Genomic DNA, 27964 nt, shown 5'->3' with positions numbered 1-27964 from the left:
GACCCCATCTCCCTTGTTCTGTCCTCATCTGTGGAGCTGTGGTCTGTGAGGTGGTGGGAGCCGCAGGCGGGACTCAGGGGCCCAGGAAACCAGAAATGGTGAGTGTGCGGCCGGGCGCGGAGACGGGGAGGAGGGGCGGGTGGAACCGCCGGGGCGGGACCGTCTCTCCTCGGTCAGGTCCGGGGCCTGCGGACCCCAGGCGCCCGGGGGCTCCGCTGAAACCGCAGGCCCCTCGGGCTCGCAGTGTGGGGCCCAGCCGGGACCCGGGGTCCAGTTTGTCCCCGCGGCAGGGCCTTCGGCTGCGGAGCGAGTCTGGGCAGCTCTGCACCCACATCCCCGCGGCTCCGCAGTTGGTGCGGTGACCACGGGGAGGGTCAGTGGGGACAGTGGTGACCCGGTCTCCGCGGTTCGTGCCTGGGAGGAGCTGTGGTCTGTGGGGCCCCTGTCCCTCCTTTCTCCCCAGAAGGATCCCGTTTTCTCCTGGGTTTTGATGTTTGTGGAGCAGGCTCTCAAGTCCACCCTCTGTCCCCCAGGCCCTGCTCTGCAGCAAATGCCTGCATTTCCAGTCTCTCCCCCGGATCCTAAACCCCATCTTCCCTTCTCTGAGTCACAGCATCTTTATCAGCTGTTTGTTTTGTGGTGCTTTTCAAACAGTTAAAAACAAAATTCAGCTGAGTAAGTTAGAAGATTTAAGTGGCTTGATTCCCATTCACGAAAGGGGCCGCATCCCATCTAGTAAATAGAATCTCAGAGGAGCTGTTCAAAATGGAAGGCGTTTACAATAGGCAGAAAGAAGTGGCTTTGAGAGGTTATTAGCAAAAGAAAAGAGGGGATTGCTACAGGCAGGGTCACCTTCCTTAGGGGAAGGAACAGCAGGAGGCTTTTAGACAGATTAGTGCTGAACAGCAAGTTGCAGAGTGACTGGGTTAGAATTTTACTCCTGGGAGAGGTGAAACTGCAGGTACATACAGGCATGCACCCCTGAACCTGGGGAGTCCATCTTGAGGCAGTTTTGTTGTTTTCAGTTCTCTTACACACACCTGCATGGTGTTTCCTACTACACACCTAGGCCATATGGTGTAGCCTGTGGGTCCTAGGCAGCAAACCTGTACAACATGCTACTGTACGAATACTGTAGGCAATTGTAATGCAGTGGTAGTAAGCATTTATGAAAAGGTGCAGTAAAAATGTGGTGTGCAAGGTAGAAAATGGTACATCCGTGTGGGCACTGGCCCTGAATGGGCTACAGGACTGGAGGCTGCTCTGCAGGAGTCGGTGATTGGTGAGTGAATATGAAGGCCAGGACGATACTGTGCACGACTGTAGACTTTATCACACTGTACACTTAGGCCAGGAAATGTACAAAACACAGGTTCAATCAAGCCCAGGAGGCAATGATGCAATCAAAAGGCACAGTCAGCACAAGACCTCTGAGGCTGCTGCCTGCATCAAACAGCATACTGCTTCACAGCAAAGTTTTCTTTCACTAAGACAGGTTGAGAACCGCTAGCAGGGTCGCCTAAGACCATCCAAAAACACAGATATTTACATTATTATTCCTAACAGTAGCAAAATTACAGTTATGAAGTAGCAATGAAAATAATTTTATGGTTGGGGGGTCACCACAACATGAGGAACTGTATTAAAGGGTCGCGGCATTAGAAAGGTTGAGAACAATGCACTAAGTAGAAAGCACACAAAGATAAAGAGGATAGTATAGCAAATACATGAACCAGCTCATCATCATCAGGTTTCTATGTAGTGAGCGTAACTGTATGTGCTGGACTTTCATAGGACTGGCCACACAGGAAGCTTGTTTACACCAGCATCATCATAAGCATCTGAGCAATGCATTTCCCGATGACATTGTGATGGGTATGACGTCACTAGGTGACTGCAGTTTTTCAAATCCACTGTAATCTTTTTTTTTCATAGAAGGGATTTTATTTTTTAAAATATATCTTATTGATTTTAGAGAGGAAGGGAGAGGGAGAGGGTGAGGGAGTGAGAGAGAGAGAGAGAGAGAGAGAGAGAGAGAGAAACATCAATGATGAGAGAATCATTGATTGGCTGCCTCCTGCATGCTCCCTGCTGGGGATCAAGCCCGCAAACCAGGCATGTGCCCTTGGCTGGAATCGAATCTGGGACCTTTCAGTCTGCAGGCTGACGTCCTATCCATTGAGCAAAACCAGCTATGACAGGGATTTTATTTTTCATTAAGTTACAATTGACATACAATGTTATATTAGTTTAAGGTGTACATCATAATTTGATATTTACACAATAAGTCTAGTTAACATCTGTCATCATACATTGTTACAGAATATTTTTTCTTGTAAAGAGAACTTTTAAGATTTACTCTTAGGAACTTTCACATCTGAAATATGGTATTACTCACTGCAGTCTCTGTGCTGTAAGCTGCATTTCCATGACTTATTTAATAACTGGAAGTTTGTACCTTTTGACACTCTTCATCCATTTGACCCCCACCGCACCCCCATACACTACTCCTGCAACCTCTAGCAATCATCAGTCTGTGCTCTGTATCTCACAGATAAGTTAGAACACCTGGCATTTCTCTTTTTCTGACTTATTTCACAAAGGATCCTGCCCTCAAAGTCCATGAATGTGTTGTTTCAAGTAGCAGAATTTCTTTTTCTAATGGCTGAATAATACAATAATAGTCCTCTGTGTGTGTGGGCACTATTTTCTTTAAAAAATTTTTTTAAATGTTTACCCGAGGATATTTTACCATTAATTTTGGAGAGAGTGGAAGAGAAACGGAAAGACAGAGAAATATAGATGTTAGCAAAACACATCCACTGGTGGCCTCCTGCACGTACCCTCACCAGGGCTCAGGCCAGTGAAGGGCACTTCCATCCAAGGTGCGTGCCCTTGACCAGGACCCTTCAGACCACAGGCCGATGCTCTATTCACTGAGCCAAACTTGCTTAGGGCTTAATTTTTTTTTTTTTCAATAAGTTGCCACAATAGTTTCATTTGTCAACATAGTGATTAGACATGTACATAACTTACAAAGCCCAATACCCATCAGATACCACACATAGTTAATAGAATATTATGGACTATATTTCCTATGCTGTACTTTACATCCCCCTGACTATTTTGTAACTACCAATTTGTACTTCCTTTTTTAAAAAATAATTATTTGTTATTGAAAGTATTACATATATCACCTTTTTCCCCCCATTGACCCCCTCCAGCCCTCTCCCGGCCCCCCCACCCCACAGTCCCCTTCCCAGTTGTTCAGCACCCTATTGTCTGTGTCCATGGGTTATGCATTCACAGTCTTTAGTTGATTAAATCCTACCCACCCACCTTCTCCCGCCTTCCCTCTGAGATTCTGCACTCTCTTCCATACTTTCATGTCTCTGGATCCACTCCTTTGATCTGTTTATTAGTGGCCCAGTGTATGAATTAGTTGCACATTGAAAGGAAATTAATTATAAGAAATATTTTAATATTGCTATTCTCCATTTCTCTATAATAGAAGTGTCAACCAAATTCATGATCGACAAAGACAGATTGAAACACACGTGTGCAATTGGCGCCAGCGAGAGCTTTATATGTATCGTGCAGGCACGAGTCAACTTAGCCTTTTATATAGAATAAACTTGCTTAATTAGACCTGCTTTCTGATGTAGCTAAACTTTTTCCAGCCCAGTGAAGCACCCCAACTGCTCTCTCAGGTAATTGTCAGCAACACAGCAGTGAATATCAACACGAAGCAGATTATTATTGTAGATCATGCAGGGAGGACAAAGAGTTAAATATTTAACTGCAGCAGTGTTTGACTATATTCTGTGCAGTGAGAATACCTTATGTCATTTTCAAGGTCCACCATTTCTTACTTCTTTTCAGTTGGGTTAAGTTCCTAAGGTTTCTAAATCTCCATTTTCTGGTTAATAAAAAGAAAATAGGATTCCACCAAGTCTCCTATCTACCCACTCCCGGACTTCTGTGAGGATCAAATGAGATGAGGCACCTGAAAACGCTTCACAGACATTTGGTTAAAGTGTAAATGTTTCCACCTGCTATAAAGCAAGTCGTGTTCCTGTGCTGAAGAAACTGCAAGGAGGCTAGTCGCTACGGAGAGGAAGCTGGGTGTTGCTATGTGACATCATTACCAGGACCGTAATACTTAGCATATTAGCCTTTATATATAGATATAGAAGATAGATGTTCTGTTACTTACATTCCACATAACAGTAAAATCATGTGATACTTGTCTTTCTCTGACTGACTTATTTCCCTTAGCATGATACTCTCCAGATCCCTCCATGCTATCTCAAAGGGTAATAGATTCTTCTTTTGTGTTTTTACTGTTGCATAGTATTCTGTGGTATAAATGCACCACAGCTTTCTATTCCACTCCTCTACTCATGGACACTTGGACTGTTTCCAGATCTTTGCTATTGTAAATTGTGCTGCTATGAACATAGGGGTTCACACATTGTTTCTGATTGGTGTTTCAGGTTTTCTTAGGATATATTCCATGAAGTGGGATCACTGGGTCAAATGGCAGGTCCATATTTAATTTTTAGAGGAAACTCCATACTGTTTTCCATAATGGTCGCACCAGTCTGCATTCCCACCAGCAGTGTACTAGGGTTCCCTTTTCTCCACATCCTCGCCAACACTTGTCTTTTGTTGGTTTGTTGATGGCAGCCATTCTGACAAGGTGTGAGGTGATACCTCATTGTCCTGTTGATTTGCATTTCTTGGATGATTAGTGACTTTGAGCATATTCTCATGTCTCTTGGTCATTTGTATGACCTCTTTGGAGAAGTGTCTATTTAGGTCCTTTGCCCATTTTTTATTTGGATTGTTTGTCTTCCTTCTGTTAATTTATATGAGTTCTTACATATTTTTGGATATTAACCCTTTATCAGATGTATCATTACTAAATATTTTCTCCCATACATTGGTCTCCCATTTTGTTTTATTGATGATTTCTTTGCTGTGCAGAAGCCTTTTATTTTGATGTAGTCCCATTTGTTTATTTTCTCCTTAGTTTCCTTGACCTAGGAGATGTGTCTATAAGAGATGTCTCAGATTTTCCTGCCTATGGTTTCTTCTAGGATATTTATGGTTTTATGACTTACATTTAAGTCTTTTATCCATTTTGAGTTTATTCTTGTGTTTGCTGTAAGTTGGTGGTATAGTTTCATTGTTTTCTATGTGTCTGTCCAATTTTTCCAATACCATTTATTGAAGAGACTCTCTTGACTCCATTGTATGCTCTTGCCTCCTTTGCCAAATATTAATTGAGAGTAATGGATTGGTTCAGTATCTGTTCCATTGATCCATATGCCTGTTCTTGTGCCAGTACCAGGCTGTTTTCATTTCATTGGCTTTGTAGTATAACTTGAAATCTTGTGTTGTGATTTCTCCAACTTTGTTTTTCTTTCTCAAAATTGTGGCAGCTACTCAGGGTCTTTTTTGATTCCATATAAGTTTTTGGAGTATTTATTCTAGCTCTGTGAAATATGCCATTGGTATTGTAATAGGGATTGCATTGAATCTATAGATTGCCTTAGAAAATATGGACATTTTAATGATGTTGGTTCTACCAATCCATGGACACAGTATATTCTTCCAGTTGTTTACATCCTCTATCACTTTTTTCAATGTCCTATAATTTTCTGAGTACAGATCTTTTGCCTGCTTGGTTAAGTTTATTCCTAAGTATCTTTTTTTATTTTTTTCTGCCATGTTAAATGGGATTGTTTGGTTAGTTTCTCATTCTGAGAATTCATTATTGGTGTATAAACAAGCCATCGATTTTTGGGTGTTCATTTTGTATCCTGTTACCAAATTCATTTATTAAATCTAATAGTTTTTGTTGAGTCTTTAGGGTTTTCTGTGTGCAATATCATGTCATTTGTGATTAATAAGAGCTTTACTTCCCCCTTTCCAATTTGGATGCCTTTTATTTCTTCTTCTTGTCTGAACACTGTGTCTAGGACTTCCAGTACTATGTTGAATAAGTGTGGTGAAAGCGGACATCCCTGTCTTGTTCCAGGTGTTAGGGGAAATGCTTTTAGTTTTTGCCCATTGCTTATGATGTTGGCTGTAGTTTGTCATATATGGCCTTTATCATGTTGAGATATGCTCTCTCTATTCCCCTTTGCTGGGAGTTTTTATGAAAAATGGCTGTTGGCTTTTGTCAAATGCTTTTTCTGCATTTATTGATACGATCATGTGATTTTTGTCTTTCAATCTGTTTATGTGATATATCACACTTATCGATTTAGGAATATTGTACCAACCTGGAATAAATCCCACTTGGTCATGGTGTATGATCTTTCCTTAAGGTATTTCTGGGTGCGATTTGCTAATATTTTATGAAGGATTTTAGCATCTATGTTCATCAGGGATATTGGTCTGTAATTCTCTTTCTTTGTAGTGTCCTTATCTGGTTTTGGAATTGGGATAATGCTGGCCTCATAAAAAGAGTTTGGAAGTGTTCCTTCCTCTTGGATTTTGTGAAATAGTTTGAGGAGTAAAGGTGTTAGTTCTTCTTTGAATGTTTGATAAAACTCCCCAGTGAAGCTGTCCGGACCTGGGCTTTTGTTTGGTGGGAGTTTTTTGATTACTGCTTCTATTTCATCAGTTGTTATTGGCTATTCAGGTTTTCTGATTCCTCCTGGTTTAGTTTTAGGAGATTGTATTTTTCTAGGAATTTGTCCATTTCATCCACATTGTCCAGCTTGTTGGCATAAAGTGGTTCATAGTACTTTCTTACCATCCTTTGTATTTCTGTGGTGTCGGTGGTTACTTCTCCACTTTTGTTTCTGGTTTTATTTATTTTGGTCCTCTCTCTTTGTTTCTTGATAAGTCTGGCTTACAGTTTATCAATTTTGTTTATCCTTTCAAAGAACCAGCTCTTGGATTCATTAGATTTTTTTTTTTGTCTCTATGTTATTTGTTTCTGCTCTAATATTTATTTCCTTCCTTCTGCTTACTCTGGTCTTTTCTTGTTGTTCTCTTTCTATTTTTTTAAGTTGTAGGGTTAAATAGTTTATTGCAGATTTTTCTTGTTTTTTGAGGTAGGCCTGTAGTGCTATGAACTTCCCTCTCAGGACTGCTTTTGCTATGTCCCAGAGATTTTGTGTTGTGTGTTCATTTTCATTTGTTTCCATTTTGTTCTTGATCTTGTTGGTAACTCATTCATTGTTGAATAATATGCTTTTTAGCTTCTATGGGTATGAATGTTTTTGGGTGTTTTACTATAGATGATTTCTTTTTTTTAATTAATTTATTTTTATTGATTGAGGTATTACAAATGTGTGGTTATTCCCACATTGCCCCCCCACTTACTCCTGTAGTTGATTTCTAATTTCATTCCACTGTAATCTGAGAAGATGCTTGATATGATTTCAATCTTCTTGACCTTGTAGAGACTTGTTTTGTGTCCTGATGTGGTCTATCTTTGTGAATGATCCATGTGCACTTGAGAAGAATGTATATTCTGCTGGTTTGGGGTCAAATGTTCTATAAATGTCAATTAAATCCATCTGATCCAGTGTGTCCTTTAGAGTTACTGTTTCCTTATTAAGTTTTTGACTGGACGATCTATCCAATGAAGTCTGTGGCAGTTGAAGTCATGTTCTATGACTGTATTGTTGTCAATATCTTTGTAAAGTCCTCTAGACGTTTTTCTATGATTTTAGGTGCTCCTATATTGGGTGCATATATGTTTAGCAGGGTTATATGCCCTTGTTGGATCTCTCCCTTTAGTATTGTGTAGTGATCTTTGTTGTCTCTTGTGATGGCCTTCATTTTAAAGTCTATTTTGTCAGATATAAGTATTGCTACTCCAGGTTTTTTTTCTTTTCCATTTGCATGGAAAACTTGATTCCATCCCTTCATCTCATCCTGTATGTGTCTTTTGTTCTGAGGTGGGTCTCTTGTAGACAGCATATAGTTGGGTCATGATTTTGTATCCATTCAGCTACCCTGTGCCTTTTGATTGGAACATTTAATCCATGTATATTTAGGGTTATTATTGCTGGTAGTTATTTATTGCCATTTTAATTCTGTATGCCTAGGTTTCTCTCTTTGTTTCTTCTTCTCATTTACAGGAGTTCCTTTAGCAATTTTTAAAAATTTAAATTCTTTATTTTTTAAACTATTACATATATCTCCTTTTCCCCTCATTGACCTCTTTCCAGCTATTCCCACCCCCAGCACATGCCCTCAACCCTCTCCTTTTTGTGTCCATTACTTATGCTTATGTGCATGCATACAAGTCCTCAAGCCCTTTGGTTGATCTTTTATGCCTCCCACCCCCTTTCCTCTGAGGTTTGCAGGTCTTTTTGATGCTTCTATGTCTATGGATCTATTTTTGTTGATCAGTTTATGTTTTTCATTATATTCCACAAATGAGTGAGATCATGTGATATTTATCTTTCTCCAACTGGCTTATTTCACTTAGAATAATGCTCTCCAGGTCCATCTATACTGTTGCAAATGGTAAGAATTCTTTTTTAAAGCAGCGTAGTATTCCATCATATAGATGTGCCACGGGTTTTTTTGTTTGTTTTTAAAATATATATTTTATTGATTTTAAAGAGGAAAGGAGAGAGAGAGAGAGATAGAAACATCAATGATGAGAGAGAATCATTGATTGGCTGCCTCCTGCATGCCCCACAGTGGGGATCGAGCCTGCAACCCAGGCATGTGCCCTTGGCCGGAATCGAACCTGGGACCGTTCAGTCCAAAGGCTGACGCTCTATCCATTGAGCCAAACCAGCCAGGGCATGCCACGGGTTTTTAATCCACTCATCTGCTGATGGGCACTTAGGCTCTTTTAGCCTCTTAGTTATTATAAATTGTGCTGCTATGAACATAGGGGTGCATATATCCTTTCTGATTGGCATTTCTAGTTTCTTGGGATATATTCCTAGAAGTGGGATTACTGGGTCAAATGGGAGTTACATTTTTAATTTTTTGAGGAAACTTCATACTGTTTTCCACAGTGGCTGCACCAGTCTGCATTCCCACCTGCAGTGCACGAGGGTTCCTTTTGTCCACATCCTATCCAGCACTTGTCATTTGTTGATTTGTTGATGATAGCCATTCTGACAGGAGTGAGTTGATAGCTCATTGTGTTTTTTTCCTTGTAATCCTTAACCGAAGATTTGTTTGTTGATGAGAGAGAGAAAGAGAGAGAGAGAGAGAGAGAGAGAGAGAGAGAGAGAGAAATTGGTTGCCTCCTGTACCATCAACATCAACTGGGGATCCACCCCACAACTAGGGTGTGTGCCCTGACCAGAACTGAACCTGCACCCTTTTGGGAATGATGCTCCAACCAATGGAAACAGTTGTAGTTTTAATTTGTATTTTTCTGATGAACAGTGATACCGAACATCTTTTCAGGTGTCTGTTGGCCATCTGTAATGTACGTCCTCTTTGGAGATCCAGGTCCTCTGCCCATCTTTTATTTGGATTGTTTATTTTCTTGTATATATTGTGTAAGAACGTGGTCTAGGTTTCATTTTTTTGCACGCGTTTTCCAATTTTCCCAACAGTATTTATTGACTAGACTGTCTTTACTCCATTGTGTGTACTTGTCTCCTTTGTCATATATTAATTCACCATATAAGTGTGGACTTATTTGTGAGCTCTCTGTTCTCTTCCATTGGTCTATATGTCTGTTTTTATGCTGGTACCATGCTGGTTTGATTACTATAGCTTTGTAATATAGTTTGGTCTCAGTTAATGTGGTATCTCTGACTTTGTTATTCTTCGTCAATATAGCTATGGCTATTGGGGTCTTTGTGGTTTCATATAAAATTTTGAATTATTATTTTTTAAAATATATTTTTATTAATCTCAGGAAGGAAAGGAGAGGGAGAGAGAGACAGAAACATCAATGATAAAAGAGAATCATCAGTCGGCTACCTCCTGCGTGCCCCCCACCGTGGATTGAGCCTGCAACCCGGGCATGTACCCCTTACTGGGATCGAACCCAGGACCCTTCTGTCCACAGGCTGCGCAAGACTTTGCAGAAGACTGGCAGCTAACCAATGCTAGCATGGCCAGAAACATGGTTGAGGGAGTAGCTTCCACTTCTTGCTTTTCTACCATCTGCTGGGCCTCAGTTGTTAACTTCTTCAGCTGATCCCTTATTGGCACCTCGGTCCCTTGCGTAGTTGTTTTCTTCTTCCACTTTGCAGTCATTGGGGCAACTCTCAGTCTTTTGAACAAAGGGGCAAGGAGCTTCTCTGGGTCCATTGTGGTGATGCATGTAACGCTCTGGCACCCAAATTGGCTGCGCTGCTCCTTCTGGAAAGATACAAAACACAACCTCTTCCCCACATCATTACTGAATCTGGTAAAACTCTTGTCTGGTTTGTGCATCCTTCCACTGAGCTAACTCGGCAGAGGCTATTGCACTGGAGGTCCGATGCCTTTCGGCTGCTGTACAACTCTGCATCGTAATTCAAAGAATTTAACACATAACATCCTTCTCCCCTCCCTCCCTTTTTTTTTTATTTTGTAATTGCTTTTTAAGAGTAGGATTGGCTCTTTCCCCTATTACTTGACCTTGAGGGTTGTAAGGGATACCAGTTTTAAGACAAATTTGATATTGCTGATAAAAGTGCTGAAAAGCAGAAATAGCGTATGTGGGTCCATTGTCTATTTTTAGTTCTAAGGGAGGTCCTAGTACCACAAAGGCAGCTAAAAAATGATTAATTACGTGCTTGGCACTCTCTTGGGGAGTTGCAAAGATAAAGCGGGAGCAGGTATCTATATTAATATGTACCCATCTATGCTTACCAAATTCCGGTACATGGGTGACATCCATTTGCCACATTTGATTAGGTTTAAGACCCCTAGGGTTAACCCCTAGTGATTGTATAGGGCAATGAATTACACACTGAGGACACTGCTTAACAATTTGACGAGCTTGCTCCCGAGAAATACGGAACTGTTTGTGAAAGGTAGCAGCATTTTGATGATGCAAAGCATGGGAGGACTGGGCAAGAGAAAATGGGGTAGCCTCTTGCATTACAGCAAGGAGGCGATCAATAGCTTCATTTCCTATAGCTAATGGACCAGGGAGACCTGAATGAGATTGGATATGACCTATAAAGCAGGGATATTGTTGTTCTCTAATGACTTTTTGAAGGCTGAAAAATAAATGAAAGAGTTCCTCCGAATTAGTGTGCCCTATAGTAACTATTTTACTGGCCATACTTACCACATAAGCACTATCACTATATAGGTTGATGGGCTCCATAGCAAAATCTGTCAAGGCATAAGTAAGAGCTTGTATTTCTACCCGTTGTGCTGAAATATAGGGGATTTGAAGGACCTTTGCTCCCCTGCTGCAGTAGTTCCCAGCCTTTCCAGAACTGGATCCATCTGTAAAAATGGTTAATGCCTGAGGTATAGGTTGTGACTTCACTATCTTTGGGAAGGTAAAGGTAGTAACTGAGAGAAATTGTAAAACCTTATTTGCTGGATAATGGTTACCAACCTGTCCGGAGTAATTAGCAAGTGCAACTTGCCAACTTGTCGATCGATGCCAGAGCCAGTCTTGCTGTATAGCTGTAAATGGCACTACAATAAGGTCAGGGTCTCAGCTCACTAACTGGCCTGATCGAAGACAGGTTCGAGCTATTAGCTGGAAAACTCAATCATGGAAGGGAGTTAATACCATAGTTGGAGAATGAGCCAAATATAGCCATTCAACAACTCTAGGAGCTTGCCAAATGACCCCAGTGGGTGTATGTGTCTGCCAAGATAAAAAAAGGAAATGTCCTTTGAACCTTTTCAGGTGCTATGCATAATCCAGCACAATGCAGGGAATCCTGCAATTCCTATAGAATAAAAGAGTAATATGCAGATTGACCATCACTTCAACACACAAGATGGCTGCCCCCATGTGGACACAAGATGGCCACCACAAGATGGCCAGCAGGGGAGGGCAGTTGGGAGGGACCAGGCCTGCAAGGGAGGGCAGTTGGGGGCAATCAAGCCTGCAGGGGAGGGCAGTTAGGGGTGACCAAGCCGGCAGAGGAGGGAAGTTGGGGGCGACCAAGCCTGCATGGGAGCAAGATGGCTGCCCCCATGTGGACACAAGATGGCCACCACAAGATGGCCAGCAGGGGAGGGCAGTTGGGAGGGACCAGGCCTGCAAGGGAGGGCAGTTGGGGGCAATCAAGCCTGCAGGGGAGGGCAGTTAGGGGTGACCAAGCCGGCAGAGGAGGGAAGTTGGGGGCGACCAAGCCTGCATGGGGACAAGATGGCTGCCCCCATGTGGACACAAGATGGCCACCACAAGATGGCCAGCAGGGGAGGGCAGTTGGGAGGGACCAGGCCTGCAAGGGAGGGCAGTTGGGGGCAATCAAGCCTGCAGGGGAGGGCAGTTAGGGGTGACCAAGCCGGCAGAGGAGGGAAGTTGGGGGCGACCAAGCCTGCATGGGAGCAAGATGGCTGCCCCCATGTGGACACAAGATGGCCACCACAAGATGGCCAGCAGGGGAGGGAAGTTGGGAGGGACCCAGGCCTGCAGGGGAGAGCAGTTGGGGGGGACCAGGCCTGCAGGGAGGGCATTAGGGGTGACCAGGCCTGCAGGGGAGGGCAGTTAGGGGCAAACAGGCTGGCAGGGGAGCAGTTAGGCATCAATCAGGCTGGCAGGGGAGTGGTTAGTATCCAGCCTTTCCAGAACTGGATCCATCTGTAAAAATGGTTAATGCCTGAGGTATAGGTTGTGACTTCACTATCTTTGGGAAGGTAAAGGGGGTGATCAGCCTGGCAGGCAGAAGCGGTTAGGGGCAATCAGGAAGGCAGGCAGGTGAGCAGTTGGGAGCCAGCAGTCCTGGGTTGTGAGAGGGATGTCTGACTGCCCGTTTAGGCCCAATCCCACTGGATTTCTGCTATCAGTCTTTTTGAGTATATAGGCTTAAGCTTTGGTTAAGGAGGCAAAATGCAAATTATTTACTTTTAAGTGTCCTTGGTTTAGGGAAGATAGGATTTACTAGATGGCTCCAAACCACTTGGCATTTATATTTTTTAGATGGTTACAAACTGCTGTTACATGGGAGCCATGAAATTAGAAAAACTGGTGTGGGTCTGTGCATACACTTAATAACAACTTTCTTAGGGTTACTAAGTATATTTAATAAACTTGTCATTTCTCCTATAGAGATTTTTAGATAAGGTCATAACTAATTAATGTCCTCTAATAACTTCTAAAAGTCATTTAAGGTCCTGAGGCAATCCTTTCATATTTCTACCTTTTGAGGCCTAATACATTGATTTTTAAGTAGAGTTCCTAGGTATTTAAGGAGCATTTCCCACTGTATTTTTTCCTAGAGCAAGCTCTAAGTCACATTTAGGGAGTTTCTTTTAAAATTTTTTACTTTCTTTTAAACAGAACAACCAACTTGGTTGCTTTTCAGAAAAACTAGTAGGAGAGAAACATGCTGGCCAATACTGCAATGCATACATCTCAAGTAAAAGTAACTTTCTTTTCCTTCATGGTGTCTCATTAATGGTGAGATTTAATGCCCGAATAATAACTTTTTAATTTACTTTGTAAATAGTGGCTGAAGAGATTTGAAAATTTCTCCTTTTTAAATTTACTTTTAAACAGTATTCTTTTTGCAAATTTTACTGTGGACTTTGTTAGAACCAATTGCTTACATGTATTTAAATAGAACACAGTTATTAATTTTTATTTGATAAAGCTTCCCACATGATTTCAAGTATATTAGATCAGCATAATTTAGTTTAAAAATATTTCTTTTAAGAGGAGAGAATAAATCTTTGAATCATTCCAGGGCCCTTGAAATGTCCCAAGGTTATCTCTCGATTAAAGTCTTGAAATTTAACTTGGAAAGACTATCAAATATGCATAACCAAAAGATTATATTATACACTTTTTGTAATTATTTTTAAAAGACATCAATTAAATTCAAACTGGTTTTAGCATTAAAAATTTGGTTTTGGTTTAGACCATAGAATTAGTCCTTATCCTCTAATAAGGCCAACAAAATACTATATTCTAGGTTGAAATTCCACCACATGCAATACACATAAGGACCACAATACACTCCGAACCACCAATCTCTCCAGAGAAAACACAAGAACCAGTCCTCTTAAAGATGAACCTCCACACTCCATGCACTATTCCATCACAACCATACAATTCCTCCCAACCTAACCTGAACTCTAAACTCCCAGAAGCCTCAAACTCTAGCTGGCAAGCCAAACACCTAGCATTTCTCAGACTAGCAATATATCCACATCTCTAAGGATATATTTCAAACAAAACACAAGGCACATTCAATTAATAGATTCAATTCTATTCTCTAGATTCTTCACATGAGGCATATTCAGACTGACATTTCAGTACCTTGTCATTTAAAATACCTAGATATTTAGGTCTTTGGAAACTATGTTTAGTCATATATAATTACCACTGAAAAAGATTTACCATATAACTTTCATTTTAGTTATGTATATTTTGCCTTAACAACTTTGAGATTTTAAAGCCAATTATTATTACCCAAGGCAAATTCTATAACAGCGTATAACTTGCTGACTTTCAGTGGCTTTCTTATTTTATTTTATTTTCCTTTATAAAAACAGGAGTGCCCTGGGACCTGTGAGGCAACCTTGGAATGCAGTTCATTATTATTCAAGAACTACCCATTATTATGGAAACACTAATCTTGTTGCCTAAGCCCAGCCTGTATATTTTCCTTGTGTCATTTTTGCCATCCTTTAAAGAAAAACTGTCTTGGGTTTATTCTATAGCATCTGTGAAGAGATATGGGGCTCAGTTCAAGAGCCACCCCAAATTGGGTGAGGTGCGCTATTTCTCTTAATCTAGCCTTTATCTCTTCACAAGTACAGAAATCCCAGACATATTCCTAAATTGTGAGAAATGTCTCATCTATCTAAATTTCAAATTATGGACTGGAAAATAAAAACATGGCAAAAATGAGACTTTTAATAACACTCCTGGGAGTTCACATCCATTTTACAGGATCACCAAAAGACTAGTCAATGGGCTGGGACCCTTTTCAGTTACTTCCTTCTGTCTAGGGAATTTTCTTAGAACCTGTGTTATTGGCCACGTGTACCGCTCACATTCTTTCTCTCCCCAACCCCACATTCTGTTTAATATGGGGACATTTAGTAATGGTCTGGCAGTCTACTGTGTGTTTTTTTTTAAATTGAATTAAAGGCATGCTTAAAAGACTAACAATAAACAAATTAAACCAAACAACAAACAGATAAAACAACAATCAACAGACAAGTGCCCACAACATATAGACAAGAGTTAAATCAGGGTTCTTTTCATGAATCTTTCAGATATTTTTTTATATTACTTGGGACTTCCAGCCAGAATGCAGTCTATATCTCAGCCTGTTTTTCACAGATCTTACCATATTCTGCTCTCCATAGCATTGACTGGCATCTTAAAGTTATTTTTGCTAAAATCTGCCTGTCCCAAGGTGTCATATGAAATGGGCTGGTAGGCACAATCTCGCTGGGGCCTCCAAGTGTTATATTGGAAATTCAGTGAGATAAACAGAAGACACTGTAGCCAAAGAGCCGAATTTGGAGTCTTTATTTCAACAGCCGGTGGCCGCGGGAAAACTTATGTCTCTCAAATTCTCACAGCCCCGAATGAACTTAGGGGTTAGCTTATAAAGGCAAAAGAGCCCCATGTGCTGGAATGGAGGCAGTGTGCTTAGCAGATATCTCGCAGAAAGCTTGTAGCCTTGAGCACAGCATGACTCAGATAATGAGAAGACACCTGGCATGGGAGGAACCAAGGACGGACCAGACCCCCATGCCAGCAGAGCGTCTTGCAGGACCAGATAATTAATTAGACCAGTGATGGCGAACCTATGACATACGTGTCAGCACTGACACGCATAGCCATTTCTGATGACACGAGGCCGCTGAGGCAGCCGCATGCTGAGGATGAAACATTTGCTGCTCCTGAGGATGAAACATTTGCGAAATAATGTTTTTTCCTCAAAGTGACACACTACCCGAGTTATGCTCAGTTTTTTGGCGAAGTTTGACACACCAAGCTCAAAAGGTTGCCCATCACTGGACTAGACTATAGGTTGATAAGAATGTACATTAGGTTACTGGCACAGATTCAGGTTGTTAGCCCTCTCTCTCCCCCCAGATGTCTTATTTTTCCCATTATTCAAGCAAACGTGCTTACAGAAACTAGAAATAGCAGAGTTATTTCTATCAGGGAGGCTATCTGGTTTAGTTACTTCCTGGAATTAACAGAACAAAGGACCATCAGTGTTTAGTGGAAAATTTTAAATGGCAGTTCTAACAAAATGGAGGTTACAGGAACAAGATGGAGTGCCTATAGTTCAGATGGAGGGCAAGGGACAGGATGGAGTCAGGCCTTTCAAGGTCCATTGTTCAAAGCTACAGCCTTGGAGAGCTGGGGAAGGAAGTGCACCTGCCGGAGGGGGTGATGCCCCTTCTGAGGTTTTAGTTGAGGTCCCCCTGGGCCTGTTTCTAGGCATCGGTTGAAGTTTTGCATCCAGGGTGTGGGTGCACATTGAGAAAATCTGGGAAAGTCAGGAGTGTGTGTCCTGGGTTAGGGATGGTGAGATTGGGAGTTCATTTGGGTCAGAACCTTACACTGAATCCAGCTGAGCACCCGTCACTGTGAGCTGAAGCCTGAGAGGAAGCACGTCTGTTGGCGGTGGCATGGTGGGAGCAGCACCTCGTGTTAGACCCATGGGGTTGGACCGGATCTGGGTTCAGCAGCAGAGGGGCTTGAATTCTGGCTGGGAATGAATTCAGAGCCAAGACTCAAACTATAAGAGAACATTTATTTGGGAAATCACAGAGGTAGAAGAAGAAATTCTTAGAAGGCATGGGCTTACCAAACAAGTTATAGGGTCAATGGAAGGGCCCTTGGCTCTTAGAAGTGAGAAAGGTAGCTGTTACATGCCTGGGGGATGGGTGGGTGAGGAGAGGTTGGGACATGCTCCCAGGAAGGAGAACAAGCTGGGTTCTCTGTCCTAAGGGCCTTAAGGGTGGAGATTTTAAAGGAGGTTCCGGGAAAATCTCAGAATATTCAGCAGCTTTCCAGATGTGCCCCTTCAAGTCTGGGTCTGCACCGATTGATTGGTTGTGGTCAGGACACTGGTCTTCATTCAATGCAGTTGGTCCTGAGGTCAGCCTTCGCATCCCTTTTCTGGTTTTGATGCTTTTCTGGGCCTGCAGCTAAAATAGAAGTGTGGCCTAGAGGTTATTTCTAGGGGGAAAAGGTCTGGGATGAAAGGTCACCCTGGGGATGAGGTCCCAGCCTACAGTTGTCTGCTGCTAGGCATGACCTTCTGCCCCTGGCCCATTCTCCTTGCTCTGCTCATGTCTGTCTAACTGCCCAGCACATTTCCATTGTTCCCCAGGGAGAGGAGGGAATTGGAGCTCCCAGACTTCATTCCTGGGGTGGCTGCTCAGGTGTCCCTCCTCTGCTCCCTTAGGGACTGTGACACTCCAGGGGTTCTGTCTCAGCTGGGAGAGTCTAGAATGTGGAACCTTCTGAACGTGGCTTTCCTCTGTCCTGTGGGAAGCAGGCTGCTCATCTGAACTGAATCCAATGTATGTGTTTCTTTCTTTCAAATCCTTTATACACTGACAAGGGAAGTCCTTTCACTCTAATTTCCTTGTGAATGAAAATGTCAGTTGTTTGAAAATACAAGGTATGGGGGAAAAAAGAGAGAGTGAAAGATACAAGATCGAAAAAGCAAGGAAATTTGTGAAAGCAAATAGTTTGTGTTTTTTTCCCCTTTTAGGCAAGACAAACTCTAGATGTAAAATGAATATATTTAGGATTTCAGGCACTTTTTTTTTTTTTTTTTAATCTTCCAGGATATTTTTCCATTGATTTTTACAGAGAGTGGAAGAGAGAGGGGAAGACGAGAGAAACACTTCAATCGGTTGCCTCCTGCAGGATCCCCGACCAGATCCGGGCCGATCAGGATCCTGCAACCAAGGTATGTGCCCTTGACGGAATCCAACCCAGGACCCTTTGTTTCCCAGGCAGAAGCTCTATCCACTGATCCAAACCGGCTGGGGTTTGGATCATTTTTATTCTTTTAAATATATTCTTATTGATTTCAGAGAGGAAGGGAGAGGGAGAGAGAGATAGAGACATCAATGATGAGAAAGAATCATTGATTGGCTTCCTCCTGCATGTCTCTTACTGGGAATCAAACCCAAAACTCAGTTGTGTCCTGACTGGGAATCTAACCACGATCTCCTAGTTCATGGGTCAACCACTGAGCCACACCTACCAGGCACATTTTTTATTTTTAGATCATTGTTTGAGTCGCATGTCTGTAGAGAACATAGACATTAAAAATGGTAACATGATTGAATTTGTATTCTAACTGTTGTCACAACTATTAAAACATAATGTAGCCCTAGCCGGTTTGGCTCAATGGATAGAGCGTTGGCCTGTGGACTGAAAGGTCTCAGGTTCGATTCCGGTCAGGGGTATGTACCTTGGTTGCAGGCTCCTCCCTGGCCTGGGCCCTTGTTGAAGCACCTGCAGGAGGCAACCAAGCAATATGTTTCTCTTGCATTCTTGTTTCTCTCTGTCTTTCCCTCTTTCTTCCAATCTCTCTAAAAATAATAATAATAATATGAAAAATATCCTCAGGTGAGGATTAACAGAAAAATTAAATAAATAAAAATTTAAAAACACACACACACACACACACACACATTATGTAACCCTAGCCATTTTGGCTCAGTGGATAGAACATTGGCCTGTGGACTAAAGGGTCCCAGGTTCGATTCCGATAATGGCACATGCCTCATTGTGGGCTCGATCCCCAGCAGTGATCAGGCAGGAGACAACTGATCAGTGATTCTTATTGACTAGAGGCCCGATGCATGAAATTTGTGCAAGTGCCTTGGCCTTTGCAGCCCCGGCTGCCTTGGCTGGCCCTCACAGCGCCCACTCTGTCCGGAAGGTTATCCGGACTGTCGTTCTGCTTTTTGGTCTAATTAGCATATTAGCTCTTTATTATATAGAACTAGAGTCCCAGTGCATGAAAATTTGTGCACTGGGAGGTGTCCCTCTGCCTGGCCTGCCCCCTCTCACAGTCCGGGAACCCTCAGGGGATGTCCTACTGACTACTTAGATCCACTCCCCGCAGCAACGAGCCCAAGCTGCAGTCTGGCCTCCCTCTGCCGGAGGCAACCAGCTGATCAGGGGAAGTGGACGCCCCCATCACACCTCTGCTGCTGCCACTATCGGCCTCTTCGGCTGCCTAAGCCTCAGGCCCTCCCAGTGGCAGCTGCCATCCGCAGCTTGCCTGAGCCTCAGGCAGCTGCTGCGGCTTTGTCCAGAAGGACATCTGGAAGTCATCTGCTCTAATTAGCATATTACCCTTTAATTAGTATAAATGCTTCTGTATCTCTCCATTCATCTCTGAAATCAATACAAACATATTTTTTTTAAAACATGTAAGTTTCTGAAAATTCAATACATTTTAGGAACTAAACTGTTATTATTTAAAGGAATTACATTCTAGAATGATTTGTTAAGTACAAAATATAAAAAGTATATAAATTTCTGCATTTATTTCCAATAAATCTGTAACATAGAAAGGTCCAACTTAAGACTCACGGCCCACATATACTGATACATCCAGCACTTGTTCCTCCAATCGCCCCCAAATACAGTTTGATCATTTCTTAGCAAATGTCCCAATATATACCAAGTCTGGCCACTACTCCTGGATGCTCCACACCTTTGTGGTGGGGCAGGGCCTCAGGAAGTCCTCAGGATGAGGCCAGCAGTTTATCAGGCGCCAACAAACCAAAATTTTTCCATGTGAGGGAGGACTCTGTACAGGTGGTGCCTGGGAAGGAAAAATGGCCCCAAATCTAGAGCCGCACAGCTCAGTCTGTGCCAGATTCTCCAGGAACCTGATCTCTGCAGGACAGGCCCACTAAGTGTGAGGCAGGCGGGGCTCGGGGTCTCCCTTGAGGGGAAGGTGCCCATCAGGCTTGGGGGAAGGTGGGTGGAGTGGCACTCAGCCTTGAGCACCCAACTCAGGCTGTCCTGGATTCTGCCCTCACCTCAGCATGGTGGAGCCACCAGGAGGGGCGTGCTGCTGGGAGTCCAGAGGTGGGACTAGGGCATCTCTCTTGAGGGGGAGGCACCAGTCAGGGTCACAGGAAACTTTGGGGAATGACCCCTTCCCCGGAGGCACACAATTCAATCACTGACACCTTAGACCAGGGGTCCTCAAACTTTTTAAACAGGGGGCCAGTTCACTGTCCCTCAGAGAGAAGGAGGGGAGTTGGAGAGTGCGGGACACATTCCACACATGCGCACTGTGGGCCCGGGACAAGTCTGCTGCTAAGCAGGACAGGCAGCAGCGGCAAAAACACCCGGCGGGCCGGATAAATGTCCTCGGCGGGCCGCATGTGGCCTGCGGGCCTTAGTTTAAGGACCCCTGCAGAGTCTGCCCACACTCAGGCCCAGGCAGCTGACTCCTCAGCAGTGCGCTAGCTCCACAGGGTTTTTCTTACTTGTAATAAGCAGTTGGACTATGCATTTTTTGATGGTTGCCTGCTGACAGCTTGAGCCTCAGCCGCTCTTGTCCCTATTGCCTCCCACTTGAACAAGCTGATAAGAAAGCCTGGGTGGTGTCTCCTATAGAGCAGCAGGTGATTCACACCACAGAACCCCTGCCTGTGCAGAACTCTTGCCCAGGACCCATCTTCGAAGCCCCACATGACCACACCAGGCTCCATTTCTGCTCTGAAGCCAGGTCTCAGCTGCTGGAGAGGCCAGCCCGGCCCTCCTTTGAGACCTCTATGTGAGTCCTAAGGCTTTTCCTGCTCTCTTGGTGTGGGTGTGAGGGGTGACACACCAGCATCACTCTCATCCACTCCTCTGCAGTGACCATAACACTTGAACTTGCTGCCAGGAACAGCACATCCCAACATCCAGCCATGTGGGTCTGTCTTCTGTTTCTCAGACTTGCTCACCTGTGGCTGCTGGGAGCCGGGCGGATGGTGCTGGGAGCTGTGCTGCCCCATGTGGCATTGCTGAGCCTGTTGTCCTCACTTCTATGTACCAGAGTGGGCAGTTTCATACATTTCTAGGCAGTTGGCAGGCAGAGTATGGTATTGGGCCCTCTTTAAATGGTTCTGGAATCATTTGATCTGGCTCTGCCAGTTAAATAAGTGTGTGACCAAAGATAGCAGGCCAATTTTTAAGTTGATGATATTGTATGGCCCATGAATGATGTTATAACTGTCCAGATGGCCCTTGGCAGAGAAAAGGTTCCTAACCCCTGCTCTGTAGAAAAAATAATTAGGGTTCCACCGGGAGCTTGTCTTACTCCTTCCTCTCCCTGGACCCAAGACAAGAGAGGTTTCCCTATTTGGTCATTGCTCTACTGAATAGATCATTGGGTTTTCTGGCATCACAAGTGGTGAGTGGGAACCTTTTCTTTCTTCCCTACACATAGACATCAGTGGGTATGATGTCTCTCTGGGAGCAGCATTTAGGGGAATTATGCTGTGGGCAGGTCCTATGCCTGGGATAGACTGTCCTGCTGCTGGGACTCACAGGAGAGCTCAGAAATGAGACCAGTTGGGAGAAGAGCCCCTAGAGTAGCATCAAGTTTTTGGAGAAAATCACTTTTGTAAGTTTTATGTTTTCAGTTAAAAAAATTTTTTTTTAACAAATTGGGATGACATTGGCTAGGAAAATTATATAAGTTTCAAGTGTACAATCGCTTCTCGGCCTTTTGGCTAAGATCAAGTGAAGTGTACAAGTGTATAATACATCATGTGTCTCCTTCCATCACTATTTAATGCTCCCTTTTTCCCTCCTTTCCCTCCTCACACCTCCTTTCTGTCTAGTACCCCATGGTGTTGTCTGAGTCTAAGAGTTTGTTTGTTTTGCTTAATCCCTCCCCCTTTTTCATCCAGTCTCCCATCGGCCTTCCCCTCTGACAGCTGTCAGTCTGTTCTCTGTTTCTCAGTCTTTTTAGACTTTGTTAACTTCTTTTCTTCCTTAGATTCTACAGGTAAATGAAATCATGTGATATTTGTGTTTTTCTTACTGGTTTAATCACTTAGCATAATGCTCTCCAGGTCCATCTGTGCTGTCACAGAGGGTAAGATTTCTTTCATTTTTATGGCTGAGTAATATTCAATTGAGTTGGACCACGGCTTTTTTATCCACTCGCCTACTGTTGGGCACTTTAGCTTCTTCCAAATCGGGGCTATTGTAAATAATGCTACAGTGAACGCAGGGGTACATATTTTTTTTTAATTAGTGCTTTGAATTTCTTTGGTATAATCCCAGAAATGAAATCACTGGGTCATGAGTCACTTGTATTTTTAAGTTTAGAGGGAACTCCATACTGACATTTGTAATTTGGGCCTTTATTGATGATAGCCATTCTGACAGAAGTGAGGTGATTTTTTACTATGGTTTTAATTTGCATTTTTCATATGTGTATTGGCCATCTATATGTCTTCTTTGGGGAAGTATCTGTTCAGGTCCTTTGCTCATTTTTGTTTTATATAACCTGTTTTCTTTGCTGTTTTTTATTTCATGTTTTTCAATCCTCACCAGTAGGTTTGTTCTTTACTGATTTTGGAGAGATAGCAGGGGAGGGGGCACGGAGGTAGAGAAAAACATCTATTGGTTAACTCCATTCACACCCCATTTGGGAATCAAACACAAAACTGGGGCATGTGCCCTGATCGGGAACTGAACCCATGACCTTTTTTAAAATTATATTTTTGGTGTTGGGTTGTATAAATTCTTTATAAATTTTAGGTAATAACCCCTTACCAGAGGTTTCATTGGTGACTATGTTCTCCCATTGGGTTGTTTGCCTTTTTTTGTTGTTGACAGTTTCACTTTAGTTTGATGCAGTCCCATTTGTTTTTCTTTTGTTTCTCTTTCCCAGGGGATACATATCAGAAAAAGTATTGCTAGGAGAAATGTCCACAATTTTATTGCCAGTTTTTTCGGCTAGGAATTTTATGGTTTTGAGTCTCACATTTAAGTCTGTTATGCATTTTTTAGTTTATTCTTGTGCATGGTGTAAGATGCTGTTCTAGGCTTTTGGGTTTTTTTTTTTTTTTTTTGCATTTTCCCAGCATCCTTTATTGAATATACTATATTTACTTTATTATGTGTTCTTGCCTCCTTTGTCAAGTATTCTGTGACCATAAAGGCATGGGATTACTTCTGGGCTCTCTGTTCCATTCTACTGATTTATATGCTGTTTTTATGTCAGGACCATGCTGTTTTGATTACTATAGCCTTGTAGTACAGTTGGATATTAGGTAGTGTGATTCATCCACATTTGTTTTTTGTCAAGATTGCAGTTGTTATTCAGGTTGTTTTGTGGTCCCATATAAAATTGTTGAATATTTGTTCTAGTTATGTGAAATACACCATTGGTATCTTGATAGGAATTGCATTGAATCTATAGATTGCTTTGGGTAGTATGGACATCTTAATGATTTTTATTTTTCCTCTCCATAAACACCATAGATGCCAAAATTTATAGTTTATATTACAATTACTGTTTACATTTAATTTTGTATTAGTTTCAGGTATAGAATATAGTGTTTAGACAAATTGTACTGTTTTCTTCCTGATATTTTCAGTACCCCCAAGACTCCTTATGTATTTTGGAATAATGTTCCACTTCAACATGAAAATATTGCAGACTTCAATAAAGGCCCTTGGACATGCCAAGTCTAAAATTGTTTCTCAAGGTCCAGGTCCCAGTTACAGTGTTACAATTCTGCGGAAAGGACTTCTATTGAGTGTGATCTTATGATTTCAATATACGTGTCTATGTGTCCTAAAAATCAGTATGAAGTAACCCTCAGGCTCATGAGTAGAGGACTTTTGTAGAGGGCTAAGTTGTCCTGTCTTGCTCATGCCTGAGCTCTAACTCTAACATCCTATCTCCATGAAATGAGAGAAAGAAAAGAAGGTCAAACTGAGTTACTAACAAATATTATAAAAACAAATGATCATTCATACTCCTCCACAAGAATATTTTCATTCATTCAGGTATATCTAACTACTTCTAATAATCTGGAGTACTTCAGGACAATATGGCCAAGTACATTTTTTTCCAAGTTGAATTTCCACATACCGCCTGGCCTCTCCTGTTTGATGATGATAATAGAAGAGAAAAGTCACAGATTGAATGTTGGGCCCACATATCCTATGTGAACTTCTTATGAATTATGTATAGATCCCCAGTGCTGTCTGTCTCACCCATTCTCCTATATGCATATGTGGGATGTTTTAGGACTCAGTGGCCTTTGAGGATGTTAATGTGGAGTTCACCATGGAGGAGTGGGCTTTCCTGGATCTGACCCAGAAGAAACTCTACACAGATGTGATGCTGGAAACCTTCTGGAACCTGGCATCAGTAGGTAGGTATCACAAATTATTTTTTTTTTTTTTTTAAATATGTATTTATTGATTTTATAGAGGAAGGAGAGGGAGAGAATGAGAGGAAAAATCAATGATGAGAGAGAATAATGATTGGTCACGTCCTTTCGTCTTACACTGGGGATCTAGTCTGCAAACCGGGCCTACTGGCAATTGACCTCCCAGTTTATAGGTGGACCGTCAACCACAGAACAACTCTGTCCTGCAACAACTTGTTACTTATTTAGTCAATTAGAAAACTAGTGTTGCTTGCTCATCAATGCTGTTTCAACAACTGAAATATGGAAAGGGTATACATTGGTAATTAAATTAGGAATGATCACAGCTCATTGTGTACCTAAACCTAACCATTTTTAATATTATTTAATAGTTCATAATGCCTTTTCTAGCATGTATTTTAGAAGAAAAATGTGAAGACCATGACAGTGAATATCAGTATGAAAATCATGGGATGAATGTTAGGTGAGTCAGCATTGATATGAGAAAGAATTAAGAGCATCTTTGTTTGTTTTAAATATGTTTTTATATATTTATTTTATGTATTTATATATTTAAATTTTTGTATTTATTTCAGAGTAGTAGGGAGAGGGAAAAAGAGAGACAAACATCAATGATGAGAGAGAATTATTGATGGCTGCCTCCTGCATACCCTACACACAGAAAGAAACCCAGAACCTGGGCATGTGCCCTGACTGGGAATCGAACTGTGGCCTCCTGGCTCAGAGGTCGGCGCTCAACCACTGAACCACACCGGTGGTGCAGAAATATGTTTTTTGTGGATTTTAGTGTGTGGAGGTTAGAGGGAGAGATAGAAACATCTATTGGCTGCCTCCTGCATGCTCTGTACTGGGATTAATAAGTCTCCAGTCTGGCCATGGTTTCTTTTGGGGAATTGAACTGGTAACTCCCTGACGGGTGGGTCCATGCTGAATCACTGAGCCATAAAACAAGCTTATAAACAGATAATCCAATAGTATCAGCCCAATTTTTAATTTATTGGGTCTTAGAATAATCTTATCAAAATGCTTTTTTTCTGAAATATGACCTAATGTTTAGTGTGTGAAAAATAATTACAACTGCAAACAATATATAGAAGTACCATTAATGAATATAAGTGTTTTCATAATATCCATGATCCACCCTATTTCAGAAGTTTTAGGATATCCACTTTCAAAAATTGGAATGTATAGAAACCTGGCATTTCTTTGAAAAACAGTAAAAATATCATTGTCATAATATTAATAAATATTAAATAGTTAACAGAGTATTAATAATATGCTTCTGATTTTTACAGCAGTCATTTGGTAAAGTGTCTCTGTACAAGGAAGGATGATAGTCAATGGAGAGAAAACGTCAGTCAGATTCCAAATCATAATGAAAGGAAGGAAACTCCTACTGAAATAAAACAACCTAAATCCAGGTTGTGTAGGCAAATCTTCATGGGTTATTTAACCTTGAATAACCACCTGAGCTCTCACATGTGTCAGGAATATGAAGAAAGCCCTTATAAATGTAAGGAACCTGAGAAAGCTTTCAAGCATCACGAACATATTCAAAGACAAGAAGGCAACCCCATTGAGAAAGCTTTCCACTATTCAGCTTCCCTTAGAAATCATGAAAGAACACATATTCCTGGGAAACCATATGAGTGTAAGCGATGTGGGAAAGGCTTTAGTTGTCTTACTTACTTTAAACTTCACAAAAACAGTCATACTGGAGAGAAATCATATCAAAGTAAGCAATGTGGCAATGCTTTCAGTTCTCCCAAGTATTCTAGAGAAAAGGAAAGAATACACACTAGAGAAAAGTCCTATGAATGTAAGAAATCTGGTAAAGCTTTCAGTTCCACTTGTCTAAGAAATCATGAAAGAACACATACAGGCAAGAAACCTCATGAATATAAGGAATGTGGGGAAGCCTTAATTTCTTCCAGCTCTCTTGGAACACATAAAAGAAGTCATGATGGAAAGAAGCCTCATGAATGTAAGGAATGTGGTAAAACATTTCCTTATCCCTCTTTACTTAGAATTCATGAAAGAACTCATACTGGGGAAAAACCCTATGAATGTAAGCTTTGTGGTAAAGTTTTTTCTTATTCAAATTCTCTCCAATATCATATCAGAAGTCATACTAGGGAAAAACCCTATGAATGTAACCAATGTGGGAAAGCCTTCCGTTTTCTCAGCTCTCTTGCAAGACATAATAGAAGGCATGATGGAAAGAAGCCTCATGAATGTAAGGAATGTGGTAAAACATTCCGTCATCACTATGCCCTCAGAAAACATGAAAGAACTCATATTGGGACAAAACGCTATAAATGTAATCAATGTGGTAAAGATTTCAATATTCGATCTTCCCTCCGACGTCATGAAATAATTCATTCTGGGGTAAAACCCTATGAATGTGAGCATTGTGGTAAACGTTTCTCTTATCCACATTCCCTCCGAGGTCATGAAAGAACTCATACTGGGGAAAAACCGTATGAATGTAGGCAATGTGGAAAAGCCTTCAGGTATACAAAGTCCCGTCAACGTCATGAAAGAACACACACTGGGAAAAAGCCCTATGTATGTCAGCAATGCGGTAAGCATTTTAGTTTTTGCACATCTCTTAGAAATCATGAAAATATGCACACTGGGCAGAAGCCCTATGAATGTAAGCAATGTGGGAAAACCTACAGTTGTCTCACCTCTCTTGGAAGACATAAAAGAAGTCACGATGGAAAAAAGCGTCATGAATGTAAGGAATGTGGTAAAATTTTCTGTGATCCATATTCCTTCCGATGTCATGAGAGTATTCATAGTGGGGAAAAACCTTATGAATGTAACCATTGTGGTAAAGCTTTCTCTCATCCAACTTACCTCCGACGTCATGAAAGAACTCATAATAAGAAAAAACCCCGTGAATGTAAGCAATGTGGGAAAACCTTCAGTTCTCGAGGCTCTCTTGCAAAACATAAAATAAGTCATGATGGAAAGAAGCCTTATGAATGTAAAGAATGTGGTAAAACATTCCATGATCGCTGTCACCTCCGATGTCATGAAGTAACTCATACTGGGGAAAAACCCTATGAATGTAAGCAATGTGGGAAAGCCTTCCGTTTTCTTAGCTCTGCTGCAAGACATAAAAGAAATCATCACGAAAAAAAGCTTCATGAATGTAAGGAATGTGGTAAAACTTTCCGTGATCAATCTTACCTCCGACTTCATGAAAGTATTCATACTGGGGTGAAGCCTTATGAATGTAAGGAATGTGGTAAAACTTTCAGTTCCTCCTTGTTTCTTAGAAAGCATGGAAGAACACATACTGGGGAAAAACCCTATGAATGTAAGCAATGTGGGAAAGCCTTCAGTTATCTCAGCGCTCTTAGTAGACATAAAAGAAGTCATGATGGAAAGTAGCCTCATAAATGTAAGGAATGTGTTATAACGTTCTGTGATCAATTTGACCTTCGAGTTC

General features: G+C 41.7%; 1 protein-coding gene across 1 annotated transcript; it reads left to right on the top strand.

Moving 5' to 3' along the window:
- Positions 1-27906, top strand: LOC103301155 (zinc finger protein 14-like). The gene is made up of 6 exons (XM_054718347.1): positions 1-98; positions 24360-24486; positions 24895-24967; positions 25800-26869; positions 26954-27619; positions 27704-27906. Exons 1-6 carry the CDS (start codon positions 96-98, stop codon positions 27904-27906), a joined length of 2142 nt encoding a protein of 713 aa, XP_054574322.1. The 5' UTR covers positions 1-95.
- Positions 27907-27964: the final 58 nt, after the last annotated feature.

Source organism: Eptesicus fuscus, chromosome 6 (assembly GCF_027574615.1).
Source record: "Eptesicus fuscus isolate TK198812 chromosome 6, DD_ASM_mEF_20220401, whole genome shotgun sequence".
NCBI classification, from domain to species: domain Eukaryota; kingdom Metazoa; phylum Chordata; class Mammalia; order Chiroptera; family Vespertilionidae; genus Eptesicus; species Eptesicus fuscus.
This window is presented reverse-complemented; position numbering and strand designations above follow the sequence as displayed.

Coding starts and splice junctions, on each gene's coding strand:
- LOC103301155 (XM_054718347.1), top strand. Junction 24,968..25,799: donor AATCATGGGATGAATGTTAG/GTGAGTCAGCAT, acceptor TGATTTTTACAG/CAGTCATTTGGTAAAGTGTC. Junction 27,620..27,703: donor CTTCCGTTTTCTTAGCTCTG/CTGCAAGACATA, acceptor ATCAATCTTACC/TCCGACTTCATGAAAGTATT.